The sequence below is a fragment of the Callorhinchus milii genome, unplaced genomic scaffold (assembly GCF_018977255.1).
Source record: "Callorhinchus milii isolate IMCB2004 unplaced genomic scaffold, IMCB_Cmil_1.0 Scaffold2, whole genome shotgun sequence".
NCBI classification, from domain to species: Eukaryota; Metazoa; Chordata; class Chondrichthyes; order Chimaeriformes; family Callorhinchidae; genus Callorhinchus; species Callorhinchus milii.
In genome coordinates, this window is record NW_024704743.1 from 54,145,072 (window position 1) to 54,163,567 (window position 18,496).

Sequence of the window (18,496 nt, forward strand, 5' to 3'; positions counted from 1 at the left end):
ATAGCTTTCTTAAAGCTAACTACACTCTGGAATTAAATGACTGAACACACTTTGAAAGTGTTTTTTGGCACCTTGATAGTTGTTCACATCCTGCATCTCAGCACATTGTGGGTCTGTCTCACTGATTTACAGATTCCTTATCTGTTTCAATGCCATTTAAGGAGTGTTCCCATTTTTTGTTAAATGTAATAGGGCAGTAAATAACCTTGTTTATGGTTCATCCCAAACTAAATTTAGTAAAACTAAGCGCAAATTTCATAGACCTTTATATGAAATATTCTCCTTCAACCAACATCTTCCCCCTCATGATGACAGATAATTAAGCGAAAAAATGCACAGGTGCACATATTTCAACTTAAAGGATATTTTAATGGACAAATTCAGTTTTCTGTTGCAGGTGAAAAACATTAATTTTTTTTCCACAAAATGCACTCTTTTATACAAATTTGCTTTATAAAAATGTGAACAAATCAAGCCTTTAAGGCCATTCTGGCAGAATCCATTATTAAAAGTTTATGATGCCAGGAAAACACATTTTAAAAAAAGATTTACAAGTGAATTATTGTAACAAAATATTCAGTTTAATAATTTTGTTGTAGAAAGTCTGATATTCAAAACCAATTTTTTTCCCTAAACATCAACAATATTCCCTCTTAATATTTGTACACATATTAACTATGTTTTTTTAATTCTTAAACATCTGTAAGTTACTTAGAATTCACTTCTATGGGAAATTATTTATTTTTAATCATTTCATGCATGATTATAACCACAAATGGAAGCGGACATAAGTTAAAGCAAACGTACCCTGCAAGACCAGAAACAAAACTATAGGTTACAATGCAGTGGTTACATCACCAAATTGTTGAAAATCTATATATATATCTAGATATATAAATGTTTTTATTTTGCTGCTTCCAAAAGGACAAGTTTACTTGCACCTACAAATATATCTCATTCGTTCCTGGCCTTGCATAAGATAAGCTAGTAAATAACACTTGTGATAAATAATAACTCGAGATGCAAATTTCAGAACTGTAATCTACAGCAATGTCCTACTTGCAACAGACACTTAACTCACTGAAAAAAACGGCAAGATTTACAAATGGCAACACTGACCATTCATAGAACTATACATATATCATCATTTTATATAGCTTTACCAAGAATTAAGACTGACAAAGTACACAAGTAAATCAGTGGTATAAACATATTTATACAAAAAAGGAATGAGCATTGAAACAAAGCTTTCAATTGGGATATTTCATCAAATCAGCGCCGATCTTATCTCCAAGAGAAGATCCATCAAGGTGAAAAGCAAACACACTGTGAACGTACAATTTATTAAAAACAAGGGAAGAACAAACAAAAACACTTACGTATACACACAAAAAAGTGAAGAAAAGCTGAACAAAACAAATCCTCTATTCTCACTGGTTTGTGGATAGATTATTTTGAACAAATCGACAAGCCTGTCTAAAACATCGACCTACGTTTGGATGAAAAATAATTCGAGACATTTAAGTACAAGAATTTTGCACCATGTTCATTTTAAAAAAAATCTTTTGTGAACTTGCTTGACTTCTCAAAAGTTTTCAAAACAAATAATCTCATCTACGAAGAAATAGATGAGGCTTTCTGAACACACCCTGCAATACAAACGTTCCCTCTGCGTTGTTATCTAAATGATCCAAGAAAGACGCTTGAATAATTAAACTGAAGCAGGGAACAAAAGCTCATCGTGAGTAAATGTTAAAGAAACATATTCCACATCTGCATAGAACATGGAATAAAACTATGCTCTTTGCACAGAAGCTGAATCAAAACAGAACACATTTGAGTTTTTTCGCAGTATTGCTGCCATGTATCTGAAACCAGTTCTCTTTGTTTAGATTGCAATTCTTTTCTAAATTTTTAAGTCTTATTGAAAAGGATACGATTCAGGCGATTATAATTCTCCGAAAGATTGATTGTCATCCAGTGGGGGTGGAAAGGTGTTGAAGGAGTTGAGAAACAGATTATTGGAGCCCCTTAGAACAGTGCACAACGTTTCTACAAAAATCACACAAGCTCTACCCAAGGTTGTGGCAGAAAGCAAGTTACTGGGATCCATTCACAAAAACGCTATTTAAAAAAAACTAAAGATATCCTCATAATTAATATATTCTTGTTAATTAAGAGTGCAATAAAACAAAATTCCTTAAAATAAAAAAATTGGATTGACAGTCTTGAGTATTGTCAAAAGAAGCAATGCGTTTAGAACCATTTTTTTTCCTATCAATTACCCTTCAAGTAAACAGTGGTAAATCACTGCAAATCATTTAATGTACAATCATTTACTCAGCAAAGTGATGATCGTTAACAGAGTTTAAAAACTGAACAGCTACCTTGTAGAATGCCGTTTTGTCCAGTTAAATGCTTAGGAATCCAAGCTTCCCAATGGATTTATCAAATGGATTCTTGGAAATGATTTTTTTTAACTCTCTCCTAAATTTTTCAACAACATCTTTTCTATTTCTTTGAAGAGATACAAATCAGTAAGTGCTGATGCTGGACCACTTCACATGTTTAAAACCCTCAGTACTCATCAATGGTGTTTTCCATAGCTGGCATTGCCGGACTGGACTCCTGTGAGGTTGTGGTTATGGCCACTATTCTGGGAGAGACGAGAACCTCTGCCACAGATGACTCCATACCCGGGGAAGGGCTCCCAACCACGCTCTGGATGACAGCAGCAACCTTCTTGTTCTGGTGGGTTTTAACATGCTTTGATAGGTGATCACTTCGCATAAACCGCTTGGAGCACTCTGGACAAGAAAACTTTTTTTCACCTGCAAGAATGAAGAAAAATAAAATTAAAGATATTCTCTGCTAAAGGACTGAGCTTTATGTATAACATGCTCTATCGTTTTTTGGTGCTGGGGGGGGGGCGGGAAACATACAGAACACATACCGTTTTTTCATATTTTACTTCTCAGAGATATTTATTTTCCACTTGTCAACTTCAGGTTTTGGACTTGAATTTTTATTTTTTAAGCCTGATTTATCACCACTTGAAAGCTACAGTGACTTTAGAAACAGATCAGCTTTGTTACACCAAACCTGTTCATGTTAAACCTTTTAAAATTGCATTAGAAATGATATTGGTCCCCAGTGCATAATATTAAGCCACATTGACTGCAGTTATTCCGTATAGAGCTATATAAAGGGAAGTTTAAAAAAAGAGAAGTAGACAGATACTTGAGCTTGTGGTTATATAAAGCAGTTTGGTGAAAATTCATTGGGATTAAAAGATCTGTCATAATCTAATAAACTGGTGGAACAGGATTGATAGGCTGAATGGTTTCTTCCTGTTTTCTAAATGGAATATAAGGAATGCTTTGGTGAACATTTGCTGGCACCACATGGAAACATGGCACAATCCTGAGACATTTTGTAATGCAACACTCTACGTCATACAAATAGACATACAGACAGACTCTCAGACACCAGTTGCAGTTTTGACTGATTAGTATTGTTAGAAATTTAAAAATGCTGTCAAACATTTTCCAGTGGCAACAAATCACAAATCAAAATTGTGCTGTTCACTATCTGTATCCAGCCTCATCAGTGGAGCCCCATGAAATTCTATTTTTTTCAATATAATTTTTAAATTTTGTTTTTCAGGGTTATTTCATTTTGTGTTATTTCATTTTATCCATTAAAATTTTTTTTATTATTACATTTACCTCAAGTGACCATCACTTCCTGCTTTGCTGCAAATGCAGTTGAACCCACAACCTTTTGACTCAGAAGTGGGAGTGCTACCAACATAGCCAGGCAGACCCTTTAAATACATATCATCCCCAATTCAAATTCTCAGTTTCGTATTGAAAGCAATATCCCTGAAAATAAAATTTACAGGTAATAGAACGTAAGGCATAAGTGAATGACTGGATCATTAAACAATTTCCAGGCCTTTAGCCACCCCCCCAACGGATTACATGGATAACCATTGCTATATTCTCATTACTTTTGCGCATAATAGAAATATATACAGTCCACAGGCACATATCTTCTGTATTAACGCAAACATCCACTGGTGTAGATCACACACCAACCCACTCATCAAATCTCTTTATTCATTAACTGCTATCATTCCAAACAACAACAATCACATGGTTACAATATTATGATTTATCGCTCAGACCAGATTTTCTAAATTTAAAATCTCAATTTACACATATTTAGGCTAAATTATTAAAATAATTTGATTGAATTCAAGTAATAAAAATTGGTAAACAATCGAGCGATTATCAAGCCAGCGGTGGAGACACGGTACAGACTTGATTAAATTTACTTTAGTGTTCCTTCATTTATTGGCAGACACCTGACATACGTGTTGGCTGTAAAAGCCAATGTGAAAAGGCCTGCTTAGTCAATCCTTCCAATAATTGTTGGAGAGCTATTATAATAGAACTAGTTGCAAGCGTCTTACCTCGGTGGGTAATCAGCAATTCCACAGTACATTATTTTCACTTTGTGCGTGAAGTCTTTCATCAACAGATCATTTATTAGATATTAAAATAAAAAAGTTAAATGAATGTTTACATGTCTCTAATTAATAGATAATTGACAAAGACTGTAATTCCATCATAAAAAATTAATTCCAATTCCCATGACAACTGAATCCTATCAGCCATTGTCACATTGCATTTCACTACTGTTTGGAGACGCATTTCACTTTGTTGCTATAGTCATTATCAGCATGTCGACTGTCAGCCAGCCCTAAACAGTGCTCTGAAACCACAGTAACAATTTACCAAGCTTCACACTCACGATGCAGCAAAAACATGACTCCAGGGCACATTGCCACAGGCAATGATGGCTGATTAAAACAAGTCACCTCAAGCCAGCACTACATTACACTATTCTAAACAAACACCCCCATCCTTATCAACATGATCAGAATAAACCACTGTTCAGATTCCCTTCAGATAAACACTGCAGAGCAAGAAGAATCACTGCAACATCTCAAATAGAACCAGTTACCAAACACTGCGTTTATCCTAAATCATAAACATAGTAAAAGTGTGTTAAGAAATTAATGCTGGTTGGAGTCTTTCAACCTGAACATGAACATTCCTTTAGTAACCACAAAGCTGTTCCAACTGAATGCTTATTTGTTTAGTAATCACAATCCCCCCCACCCCTCCCAAGCTTTATTGTACTAATCACATCCTACGTATGCAGTGAGGGTTAATAATTATTCCTAAGAACAAACAAGCCTGAAATGAAATCGTCTGGTCCCCTGGGCAATGCAAGTTAACTACATTTTCATCAAAGGAAAACTCCTTGGGTCAGTGGTTTGAAAACCGACTGGTGATCAAATGCTGAGAACGGCAGTCCCTGGACTTTTCACAAAGCTTATGTTATTATATTTTTGTAACATTACGTTCATTTTTCAGAAACTCTACACTGAGCTGAAAAAGTCATCAACTACATGAGTTCTTTTGCTTATACAACAACCACAATAACATTTACATTTGTATAGTGCTTTTCACGTCGGGCGGACGTCCCAAGGCACTGGGCAGGGTGCGATGGTTTGCACACGAGCAGGGAGTTGGATTCAGGAGGGGGTGGTGGAAGATGACCGAAGGCACGGTCAAAGAAGAAACTCTTAAGATGTATCTTGAGGGAGGTGAGGGAAGAGATGATGCAAAGGGACGCCGGAATGGAGTTCCACACAATCGCTTCACGTCATTCACTTTTACATTTCACCACGCCTTATTCAATTTATTAGTGTATTTCTACTTATAAAGATTCCAGTTTTAAAATGACATTCATTGAGAAAAAATAAATCTTTCACTGTGTGTTACTGACCTGTGTGAGTTCTCCTATGCCTCTGCAATTCATCACTCCGTGTGAAACGCTTGCCACAGAACAGCCAGTTGCACACAAATGGCCTCTCACCAGTGTGCCAGCGAAGATGTGCTCTTAAATGGGAGGTTTTCCCATAGACTTTTCCACAGCCCTCAATGTGGCAAATGTGCTGCTTCTTCTTCCCTGGTTCACTGGGGGCTCTATTTAGAAAGAATTCACAGTTGGAGGATTATAATACACTTGTAAACAAAAATGACTCTACAACAGTTCATTCTTTGTGAATGTATGCAAACTCTTGAAAATAATGTTTTGTTCAAATATTGTAACTAGATATCCTGATATCTGTCAACCTATGCGTGACCGCCTCTGGATTTTGCAAATTTATTTCACTCATGACCGTGAGTCCCTGCACACTGCTCCTGAAGCAAATTGGCAAGTATGTGATTTACAAACCGATCAAGTCTCAAAGAAGGTAATGGTGAAAATAACAAACGTCATAGTGTGTACAGCCTGACGTCATCAGTGACCAGCGAGTGTCTCAGCGACATCCCAGCCTCTGGCTGCAGAGACGGAACAGAGATTGTGAAAAATGTAAACCCGGTTAGGCACATTACATCACCAAATTTAAAAATTTGCAATTAGGTAGCTATTTGGTAAATATTTCAATTGAGAAGCATAATATAATAAAGGATTACATTGGAACCAGCCTGATGGATTGACCACAATGGGCTTTCTGGGCATGTACATGCCTATACTGTGGAGGGGAAACCAGGTACATGAAACTTACTTATACAGATTTAAATATATTCACATCAATCACAGAACTCTTCATTTACCTCAAGCTAGCTTTCAACAGAATCCTGGCGTGAGGTAATCAAATGTTTACAGAAACAATATAATACGCCATCAGAAGTAATTTAAACACCTTAAATTAGATACACTACCTCATTATATGAGGTGCAGGAGCAGTTTACATATTACAGGGAATCCTCACTGTAATGCAATCAGCTGGGTCTAATGTCTCAATGACCGCACTATAAACAAGGTTGTGAGATCACTGCTGACATAATTTCATGTGTACTGCACGTATGTGAGTCATGCACAGAAAATGACGCTTGAATCACTTCTAGCATAATGTTAGTAGCAAATAGTACTCAGGCACTCAGGAGGTGAAGACCCTACAACTGGCCATGTTTTCGCAGAAGAAGCTGGCTAATCAGTGCTGGTAGCCAGACCACCAGACTTGCAGTTAAGCGCAGGTTCACAGGAGACCTGTGCTATCAGTGAGACAAGCACAATATCGAAGGGATATAACTGGTTTTCTTAACACAACACTGAATGCTGAGTTCATGTCACTGATTCCTTGTGTGAGGTGTTCCCAAATTACGAGATACTGAATACTATCCACCTGGGGAAGGGGATAACAACCACCACAAAATTACATTTGTATAGCGCCTTTCACGTCGCAAGGATGCTGCACGCTGGACACTCAGTGTTTCGGACCCGAGCTGGAATCAGTGAGACTGGAGGGCAGGGGGGAAGGAGGGTGACCAAAGGCACGGTCAAAGCGGAGGGTCTCGAGGTGGATCTTGAAGGTGGAAAGGGAGGGGGTGAGGCAGAGGGACTTCAGGATGGAGTTACAGAGGGTCGGGGCAGTGACAGTGACAGAAGGCCTGCCCACCAATGGTGGGACGGGCGAGGCGGAAGACGTGAAGCAGACTGGAGCCTGCTGAGCAGAGGGAGTGAGCAGGCTGCTAGGGGGTTAGAAGGTCGCAGAGCTATGGGGGAGCAGGGCCGTGGGGGGCTTCAAAGGTGAGGATCAGGATCTTGAACTGTATTCTCTGTGTGACAGGAAGCCAGTGGAGTCAGGCGTGGATGGGGGTGATGGGATCGCTGAGCCTGGTGCTGGAGAGGACACGGGCTACAGAGTTCTGGATGATCTGCAGCCTATGCAAGGAGGAATTGGGGAAGCTGGCAAGCAGGGAGTTTGCGTAGTCAGCCTCGATGTTATGTATGAGGGTCTCGGCGGCTTGCGGTGTGAGACAGTGGCAGAGCTGGGTGATGTTGCGGAGATGGGGGAAAGGCAGAGTGGGTCATGGTGCAGATGTGAGGTAGAAAGGATAGTTGAGGATCAAACAAGATGCCAAGATTCCGGACTGGCTTAGTAAGGTGGAGTGTGCATCCTTGGATGGTAATGCTGTCAGCGCCTGAGGTGAGGAGATGCTGATGGGAACCAATCAGGAAAACTCTCATCCAGGACTTGATGTCTGACAGAGTTAAGGGTGGAGACAGAGAGATAGGGTCCTGTAGATCAGTGGTTAAGGACTCGCTTTGCAAGCGAGAGACCTGAGGTCAATTCCAGGCAGGGCGAAACCTTGGGCAAGTTTCCTTACTCCACACGCCTAATAATAATCCCTCCAAAACCCAAAAACAATAATAAATTGATCATTTTCAATCTACGACTGTTTGTGGGACATTGCTGTGCGCAATTGGCTGCCGCGTTCTTCCACAAATATACAGTCAATTCACTTTACTGTGTGTTCTGTGAAGCGCTTTGGGATGTCCTCCCGACGCTATATCAAATGCAAGGATTATTATTTATTATTATTAGAGTTGCGTGTCATCCGCATACATATGTAAATTGACTCCATGTCTGCAGATGATGTCACCAAGAGGGACCATATAGATACTGAAGAGGGGATCAAGGACAGAGCCCTGAGGAACGCTGCACGAGACAGTGCAGGGGCTAGAGGAGAAGCTGTTTGTGGAGATGAAGTAGAGATGGTCCATTCAAGGACATAATCATGAAGGTTGAGGTGAGAGGAGAAGCGGTGGATGAGGATAGAGTGGTTAATGGTATGGCTGGCAGCAGAGAGATCAAGGAGGACCAGGAGGCAAGGGAGCCCTAGTCATAGAAGGACAAAATGTCATTTGTCACTTTGACCAAAGCTATTTCTGTGCTGTGGGCGGCACGGAAACCCTATTGGAGGGGTTCAAGAAGGGAGTGGCGGGAGAGCAGTGAAGCTGGGAAGCAAAAACTCGTTACAGGACCTTGAAAAGGAAAGGGAGGCTGGAGATAGGGCGGACGTTTGTGCACAGTGATGGGTCCAGGGAGGATTTTTTAAGGATAGGAGTGATGACAGACATTTTTTAATGGGATGGGAACAGTACCAGTGGAGAAGGAGAGGTTTATGATGTCTGTGAGTAGGGGGGAAAGAGCTGAAGCTGGGAAGTAACGAGAGAGGGTTTCATGTGGGTTATGGTGGTGATGAGGGAGGAGGGGGAGACAGGTTCGAAGGTGTGGAGGGATGGGTGGGGGCCAGATTATGAGGGGACGATAGGGAGGGGATTAGTGGTCAGAAGGGTAGAGACAGCTGAGCGGAAATAGGAGGCCGGAGCCAGTTGAGCAGATGCAGCAGGTGATGGAGTGGGGGGAAGTAGGTTGGATAGGTAGGGAAGTGTGAGGAAATGAAAAGATTTGAAAACAAGTGAGAGGATCTTGAAATCAATCCATTTGGTGATTGGGAGCCAATGGAGCCTGGCAAGGAATGGTGTGATGCGGTTACAGAGTTTCGTGTGGGTGAGTATCTGTGCAGCGGAGTTTTGAATTAATTGGATTTTGTGTATGATGGAGCTGGGGAAACTAGCCAGGAGGGTATTGGAATAGTCCAGTCGGGAAGTGACGAAGGCATGGACAAGGGTTTCAGATACATTGGTTATGAGGTTTGGATGGAGGCAGGCAATGTGGTGGAGTTGGAAAAAAGCAGTGCTGGTTAGGGAACGGATGTGTGATAGAATGGAAAGCTAGGGATCTATCCTCACACCTAAGTTGCACTTGTGTAGGTGGGATGCATGGAATTCTCAGTTTGGTTTGGAGACGCTAAACCATGGGCGATGGATTTGTACATGTGACAGACGCCTAGCTGACCAAACAAAACAAATTCAGACATGGTATTGGGGAAAGTGCCAAGCAGAGGGCCGCCACTTCCCTACAGGAAGGAAACATGAGAAGGCAAGAATCTTGCGGCGCTCTTAAATATTTTCCAGAACATGGCTAAGGAATAAGCAGCGACCAGGAAGCAGGCTACAACAACAACAACAAAATTACATTTATAGAGCGCCTTTCACGTCGGGAGGACGTCCCAAAGCGCTGAACAGTCAGGTGCCAGGGCCCGAGCATGGGGGAAGGGGTGGTGTAGGGGTGAGGGAAGGCAGAGAGGTGGGAGGGAGACCAAAGGCACGGTCGAAGAGAAGGGTCTTGAGACCGGCCTTGAAGGAGGCAAGGGGGAAGAGAGGAGAAGGGACTACTTGTTCACTGCCTCAGCTGGGAGACCAGAATGAGATATTTCCCAAAAGTAAATTGCTGAGGTTTGAAGGAAGCTCTTTTCATTTAATGTAAGATGTTTTAACATTGGATAAAACAATGAATATTGGGTAATTTTTTTTTGGTCAGTCATGCTTTAAAGTATCCAGACCAGTCAGAATTCCACAAATGTATGCCACCTGCACATGGAAATTTCCCTGTGTCTGGAATGGAAACCATCTCCCTAGAGGCATGGTCTCTGCTTACCGAATTTCAGAGAGCATTAATCACAGGTTGGCAAGAGTAAAGCAACCTCAGACTGAACCTTGGGGTATTGCTGGACTCAAACCAGCTAATACCGATTAGCTTGCCATTGAAAGCACTGTCTATCTAGCAAGCTTCCTATGCTTGTACTACTGGGACCACCCCTTCTATTAGAGCCTAATCAATCAATATTCCATAATAAACGGTATCTATTCAGCAACCACCTGTCTAACACAGCCATCTCTGATTTAGTGTATTAGTGTACAGATACCCTTTCCAGGGGCCAGTTCTAAGTGAATTGAAGTTCATTACCAATTTTCACAAGCCCAATGTAGATTCCCGCTAGATTCCTAGCACATTTACCAACACCGCACTGAGCAGCTCACGTGATGCCCACAGCTTCCCACCTCACCTGTGAGGCTTCGTACGTCTAAAAACATTTTTTGGATCCAGTCAATAAACCTTTGTCATTTATCCTTTGAACATTGAAAGCTTCTTAGATAATAATCCAGGTCTGGAAGGATTAGTATCTTACATGGAGCCTAAGCTAAATTGTTTCAACGACTTTCTTGTAGTTTTGCAGTGTCATCACTATAATTTGGCACAAATGGATATTATATTCGCGATATTATTCAGCAGAGTCACCAGGATGGCTGGTTCAACATCAAACTAGGGCAATGCTCTTGTAAAATTGAGGTTAGGGTATAGTGTATTCATACCAAAATCTAAGCTTTTCTCACATTTATTGCTTTTAATCTTGCCTGTTCTATAATATTGATGCGGATGTGCCAAAATGTTTCATCTCAAATCAAAAATCTCTCACCCAAACCACAAAACTCCACTGACATAAAATTAGAAAACTGCAATTTAATACTTTCCTCTATTCCGCCTCCTATGGTACAATGTCCTTTTTGAAACTCTCACTTAATCAGATTAATTCAAAAATAGCTCCTAGAAATTCATGCCCCAGGACTTTGAATAAACTTCTAAAATTAGCGTCACTCACCTTCCTTCCCCATCTTTGCAGTTGGGGCATGAGCAGGCAACCCTTCTAAGCCTTTTGCCAGGCTGCGTGTCTTGGTCACTAGTTGTCTGCAGCTGTACCTGGGTGATATTGTTAGGGCTAACTGTGCCTAGCGTTGCATTTGCAATGTTTCCAACAGCTACTGTAACTGGAGTTACAGATGCAGGTTGTACTTTTAAATGCCATTTGGTGTCTCCTCCATCCTGGCTCTGTTGACCTGTGGAACACAAATAGATGCAAACCGATTTGATCTGGATGAGCATTGGACAATAAAGAAACATGAAAGTGTGCGGGGAGTTGAGATTGGAACAAATAGCCCAGAACCTGGCATTTTTGCACAGGCTCCAGGGACCAAATGACCTTCATTCGTGTTGCAATTTCTAGGATTCTATAATTCTACCTTGACCATGTCTGTGCACAATACTTTCACCTGATAAAATAATCAAATTATTTTCCATCTAAATCTTCCTCCATTTTCTACTTAAGCGTTCAGTTTTTAAAAATAACAAAAGATTCTCAAAAATTGAGAATTAATTTATACTACTACTAATAGCAATAGCTGGAAGTCTACAATTGCATTCAAATTCTCTCTATATGCATTTTTGCAAATAAATACCCTTTTACTTGTTGCAAATCTCTAGTTTCAGAATGTATTATTCAATACCAACCCACCTTTTCTCAGGTGCTGCTTATCCTGTTAGATTAGTCACCTTGCTATCAGTTAAGATTAAATGATGAGAGCTATGTAGTTTTATCAAAAATTTCTGGTTGCACTTTATTCACTTTTGCCTACAAAACACAGACACTGACTACACTTTACAGTAAAATTCTGTAAACGCTTTGGGATGCCCCCTGATGTGAAAGGCGCTATACCAAGTATAAGAATTATTAATAATAATCCTCACATTTGGTATAGTGCCTTTTCACGTTGGAAGGATGTCTCAAAACACTTCACAGGATTTATTATGAAATCGAGCACTGTGCGTTTATAGGCAAATGCGGCAGCAGAACTGCGCCAGGAAATGAATGACTAATCTTATTTGAGGGAATGTTGGCCAGGATGCCGGGAGAAACTCCCTTCTCTTATTATTATTTCACATCCAAATCTTTGCACAATAATCTGTTTAATATTTAAATTTTTGGAGAAGTTGTTAAATGACTGAATTAGCTTTTCAAGAAACAAAGACCAACAACAATTTATATTCCTGCAGCGCCCTTCCCATGCCAGGGTAACTTCTTAGAGGGCTGAACAATGGAGTAGTTTTATGCCAAGTGGGAAGAAAATCCTGCAACTGCAGGCACAGTAAAAGAGGGAAGTCTTCAAGTGTGATCTGAAGACGGGTAAAGAGGGGGCAAGACAGAGGGATTGAGCTATTATTTTGTAAGATTACAAACAGAAGCTCATAATGTTCAAACAAAGTTTGATGGATCCTTATTGGACAGACGGAGGGAGCTAAATTGATTTCAATCCTGTATCCTCTCCACCAAAATAAAATCGGTGAACTTTTACACAGGATGTTAGTACTAGAGAATAGAGCACTTGTCCATTTCAGGCACTTGTGGTCATCCTCACGTATTCCTATATCAAGTACAGTACAGAACAGCTTAGCACACAGAAGAGCTAACCTAAAAACATGTTTTAGCCACAACCTCAGAAGAGCATCTCATATGCCACCAGAGCGACATTTCCACTTCCTGACTAGATATTTTTGTGCCCTTTCTGAGTGAGATGACCAAGGGAGCGAACTCAAGACTTTGTGTTGTGGGGGCCACCCTCACAGAAGTAAGTTGTAAATATTTTAAAAATTCATTGCACAAAATGCTCTTCCAAATTATCCTATCAAAGTGCTGTGTATTCAAGCTCAGTATTCAGAGGTGAAAGGGAAATACTCAGCCACTATACATGTGGTTCTTCTGATATAACAACAACTTGCATGCCCTTCACGGGCATGCTGCGAGGCAGCATCTACGCACAATACAGTCTTGTTTCAATTTGGTAATTTTGTACTTGTAGCCTCTGCTTCGCAAGAAAATAATCTGCTTGCAATTAGGTTATCCATCACACTCAGGATTTTCTAGGTTTGGTCCATGTTCCCCTTAATATTTTCTCCACTAAATCAAGCTTTCAGTAGCCTGGCTCATTTGGTAACACAATTGCCTCTGAGTCAGAAGGTTGTGTGTCCCAGCCCTACATTGGGACTTTAAGATCATAGCCTAGGCTGGCACTCCAATACATGCTTAGGCTACGCTGCATTGTCAGAGGTGCTATCCTTTGGAATAAGAAGTCAAACTCCGGTCCTGTCTGCCTGTTCAGGTGGACATTAAAGATCCAATGCCAATATTCAAAGAGAAAGGAATTTCTTTCGGTGTCCTGGTGAATTATCCACCAGATAAAACTGATCACTCACTGAATGGCATTTGTGGTACATTGCTGTGTACAAATTGGCAGCTGGGTTCGCCTTCAAAAATAGTCACCAGTAAAATACCTCAATCAAGCGCTTTGAGATGTTACAATATAAGGCGCTACATCAAGTGCCATGATTATTAAATTCAGATCTGTGAATTTCCCTTTCCTGTTATCTGAAAGCTCCTCAGAAAAAAAACACAATATTAACTACAAAAGCAGATTGTTTTTAACTTGTGAATACAACTATTCTCAAACTTCAAAGATTTTAGTGTGGATTTAATCCGATTATTTCTCACCTAAATTGGAAATGGGTCATTTCTGGTTCCCTCTAGTGGGCAAAGGCACTACCCAATGCAGCACTAAGGCATATAAACCATAAGGTATTACGTAGGATTCCTAAATCTTTGCCAGAAAGGCTGCAATTTTTCTAGTACTCCTGAGCCATTGGGGAAGGGGAAAAAAATAAATTAAATTAACCAGCATTCCTAGTGCAAAACCAAGAACTCCTGCTAGAAAAAATACATGTGTGGGTGATGGGAGGAAACAGATCATGATGACTGTAAGGCCCTCCAAAGAGTAACTGCCTGCCGCCACTCACTGTCTATGTTCACACATGAAGAAAGGCCATTTGGGAAGAGCCGTCACTTAAGGGGAGATGATTGGAACAAAATAGGATCCGAAACAAAGTACTGAAAACATAGTTTGTAGAAATTATTTTATTTAAAAAAATATTGCCCTCCAAGCTTCTCCCTCCTCCAAAAAAAAGTGCCAACTAAAGCTGAGAGTAACAAACATTATGTTATGGGGATTATTAAACCATGAGATTTGTGGCTAAGTGTAACATTTAGATTGCCTTCTCGGCAAAGTCAGTACAATCTACAAGTATAAGTCAGTGATCTACATAAGTGATACTGGAAGTCCTATTACTGTATTCTATGTGGGTTATGGAAAATTCTGAAATGCACTGTAGCTACTATAACACATTAGCAAACAGGATATGTCGTCCATGCCAGGGTTTATATTCCACACGAGCCTCTACACCTCTAAATCCTCTCTCAGACGTCCCTATATTCCCTTCTGCCTCATGTAGGCATCAAGATTCCTCTTATATAATGCTGATGCTTTTTGTTTCGACCACAGCTTCCAGGAGTGAGTTCCACATTCTCACCACCTTCTGGGTAAAGACAATCCTCCTAAACTCCTTTTAGCTATGCTGTAGACTATTTTATATTTGCGTTCCCTCCTTTAGGAACACCAGCAGGTGAGGACAGCCCATCAACACCCACTTATTCATTCCCGTCATATTTTGAAACACCTCTGTCAGGGCCCTCCATCTCAATTGTCTCATCTCCAGAAAATTGCTTTAACCTGGCCAATCATTCTTGATAGCACACGTCCCTGGAAGCATCTTCATACATCTACACTGCATTCTCTCCAATGCTACCTCTTCCAAGTATCACATCTCAATTCTGGCTCTCTTCCACACAATAGTACACAACACTCTCCTTCACAATGGAGAAGAACTGGCTTGTATGACTACTTTAGTCTTCTTGGTACCATGTATTTTATTAACGCCCAACATTCAGCTGTGTTCCCATACACTCCTGTAATGGGAATGGTTGTCACAAGAAATCTTCAAACACATGAATAAATCTATTAGTTTCCAGGAACCTGTCATGTTGCTTATTGTCATGCGATTGTTTTCTTTATTCCCAGTACAATTTTTTTTCAGAGGGCTGAGTTTTGCTCTCAGTATGTTGATTTGTGTATTGCTAACTTTGTAAGGTATTTAAGTGTGCTAGTTTGCGGAAAGTTGGATACGCTTTGCATTTCAATTGGTTTCTAATTGGGATTGCATTCATGTCTTGAAAGCTACCTTATGACAGCTGACAGCTTTGTGACAAAGACATCAGTACAGCAGCTAATGCTCACCATGTATCTGAAAAAAGAAGTAACCTGGCATTTCACAGCCATTTGTCTGTTGAAATGATGTTAAGAACATTAGTTTTACATTGCAGCCCAACAGAGTCCTAGTAACATGAAGCTCGGAGGCAGAGAGAGTGGATTACTGCTTTTGTGACAGCCTGGCTCGGTTGGCAGCCCTCTTGCCTCTGGGTCAGGAGGTTGTATGCTCATGTCCTGTGACCGACCTGGTCAAAGTGACAAATGACATTCTGTCCATCTGCCTTCTCGTCCTCCTTGACCTCTCTGCTGCTTTCGACACTGTCGACCACTCTATCCTCATCCATCGCCTCTCCTCTCACCTCAACCTCCATGGCGCTGTCCTTTATTGGTTCGGATCGTATCTCTCACACCGCCTGCACTTCATCTCCTCAAACGGTTTCTCCTCTAGCCCTCGGACTGTCTCGTGTGGTGTTCCTCAGGGATCTGTCCTTGGTCCCCTCCTCTTCAACATCTATATGCTCCCTCTTGGTGACATCATCCGCGGACACGGGGTCAACTTCCACATACATGCGGATGACACCCAACTCTACCTCTCTGCCTCCACCCTTGACCACTGCTGTGCTGACAGAATGTCTGTGAGACATCAAGTCCTGGATGAGAGCTAACTTTTTTAGTTGAACGTCAACAAGACCGAGGCTCTCCTGATTGGCTCCTGTCAGTGCCTCCACACCTCAGGCACTGACAGAATCACCATCCATGGTGCTCACTCCACCTTACTAAGCCGGTCAGGAACCTTGGTGTCTTGTTTGACCCTCAACTATCCTTTCTACCCCACATCTGAGCCATGACCCGCTCTGCCTTCCCCTACCTCTGCGACGTCGCCCGGCTCTGCCACTGTCTCACACCGCAGGTCGCCGCAGGTCTGAGAGGATGGCCGAGGCCGATTCGATAACTACTTTTAAAAACGTGGTGGACGGGTATTTGAGGAGGACGGGTTTGCAGGGTTATGGGGAAAGGGCTGGGGAGTGGGATTGACATTAACTGCTCTATTCAAAGAGCCGGCACAGACTCGATGGGCCGAATGGCCTCTTTTTGTGATGTACGATTCTATGATTACATACACGCCTTCATTACATCGAGGCTCGACTATGCAAACTCACTGCTTGTGGGCCTCCCCAACTCCTCCCTCCACAGGCTGCAGATCATTCAGAATTCTGCAGCCCATGTCCTCTCCCACACCAGGCTCTGCGACCCTATCACTCCCATCTTTGCCCAACTCCACTGGCTTCCCATAACACAGAGGATACACAGAGTTCAAGATCCTTGTCCTCACCTTCAAAGCCCTCCACGGTCTTGCTCCCCTCTACCTCTCCGACCTCCTAATCCCTACCACCCTGTTTGCTCCCTCTGTTCAGCGGGCTCTGGCCTGATTCACGTTCCCCCACTTTGCTCGCCCTACTATTGGCAGGCGGGCTTTCCGCCACTCTGCATCCACCCTCAGGAACCCCATCCCACAGTTGCTCCGTCTCGCCCCCTCCCTCGCCACCTTCAAGACCCTCCTCTTCGACCGTGGTTTCGATCTCCCTGCTTCCCCCCCGCCCTCCCCCACCCCGACCCTTAGCTAGGGTCCGTAACTCTATCTGTCCAGCGCCTTGGGACAACCTCCCGACGTGAAAGGTGCTATACAAATGTAATTTTGCTGTTGTTGTTATGTACTTTGAGATCAAAGTCTAGCTGACATTCAATGTGGTATGAATGCTGCATTGTTGGGGTTAAACCAAAATCCCATTACTTTCCAACTGGACGTTATAGATACCATGGTTACTCAAAGATAAGGACGTTTCTCCCAATTTCTGGCCAACAATCAACCAATTAAATTGGTCATTCACCTTCTGGCTGTTCTGGCTGGGACATTCCTGTGTGCAAACTGGCTGCCACATTTACCTACAAATACACATTCACTACACTTTGATGTGATAAGGTGCTATATCAAATGCAAGAATTATTATTATTATTAGGAATAATAAGATTACATTTATATAGTGTCCTTCACAAAAACTAATGTCTCAGGCTTGACCTGAACAGGGGGGGTTGGTGGAAAAAAAGGAGGTGGCCTGTGCATGGTCAAAGAGGCAGATTTGAAGACATCTTTTAAAGATAGAAAGGGAGAAAGACAGAGATAGAGGGGTTGAAGTAGAATGTTTCAGTGGCTGATATCCCAATAAATCACTACGCATGTGAAAAAAAATGCTATTTTTGCTATTTTAACAGAGATTTTTGCTGAACTATTATAGAATTGCAGTATTCTTCCATCTAGATCGGTGGTGGCCAACCTTTATGGCATAAATCAAGAAATATTCAATCAAGAGAAACTGAAAACGCACTAACGATCGAACATGGACTTACCTAGACTCAAGCGAATGTTCGGGGGGCCACTTCTTTACGGCCCCGCGAGCCACTTCCGGCCCGCGGGCCACAGGTAGGCCACCACTGATCTAGATGAAGCATATCTAATGTAACTCGACAACTTATAAAAAGAATATAAAAATCACACTGAAAACTTTGACACAGTGCATTACTAAAAAAAATGCTGTTCTCCATTTTGACTTCATCACAAACTATGGTAAATGTATAATTATCCTACAACTATCTTTTATTTTGCTTCCAGCTGATTTTCTCACCCCTCAAACAATCAAACAGGTTCACGTTTTACCAAGTTAGTGTGGGCAAC

General features: G+C 41.5%; 1 protein-coding gene across 1 annotated transcript in view; it reads right to left on the reverse strand.

The window, feature by feature from the left end:
• Positions 1 to 348: 348 nt before the first annotated feature.
• Positions 349 to 18,496, reverse strand: part of sp4 (sp4 transcription factor) — a 39,506-nt gene continuing 21,358 nt past the window's right edge. The window contains exons 5-7 of the mRNA XM_042346973.1: positions 11,436 to 11,670; positions 5,863 to 6,062; positions 349 to 2,831 (exon numbers count right to left, since the gene is read on the reverse strand). Coding sequence (XP_042202907.1) covers positions 2,578 to 2,831; positions 5,863 to 6,062; positions 11,436 to 11,670 — 689 coding nt within the window. The 3' untranslated portion in view covers positions 349 to 2,577. The remainder of the gene's footprint in view (positions 2,832 to 5,862; positions 6,063 to 11,435; positions 11,671 to 18,496) is intronic.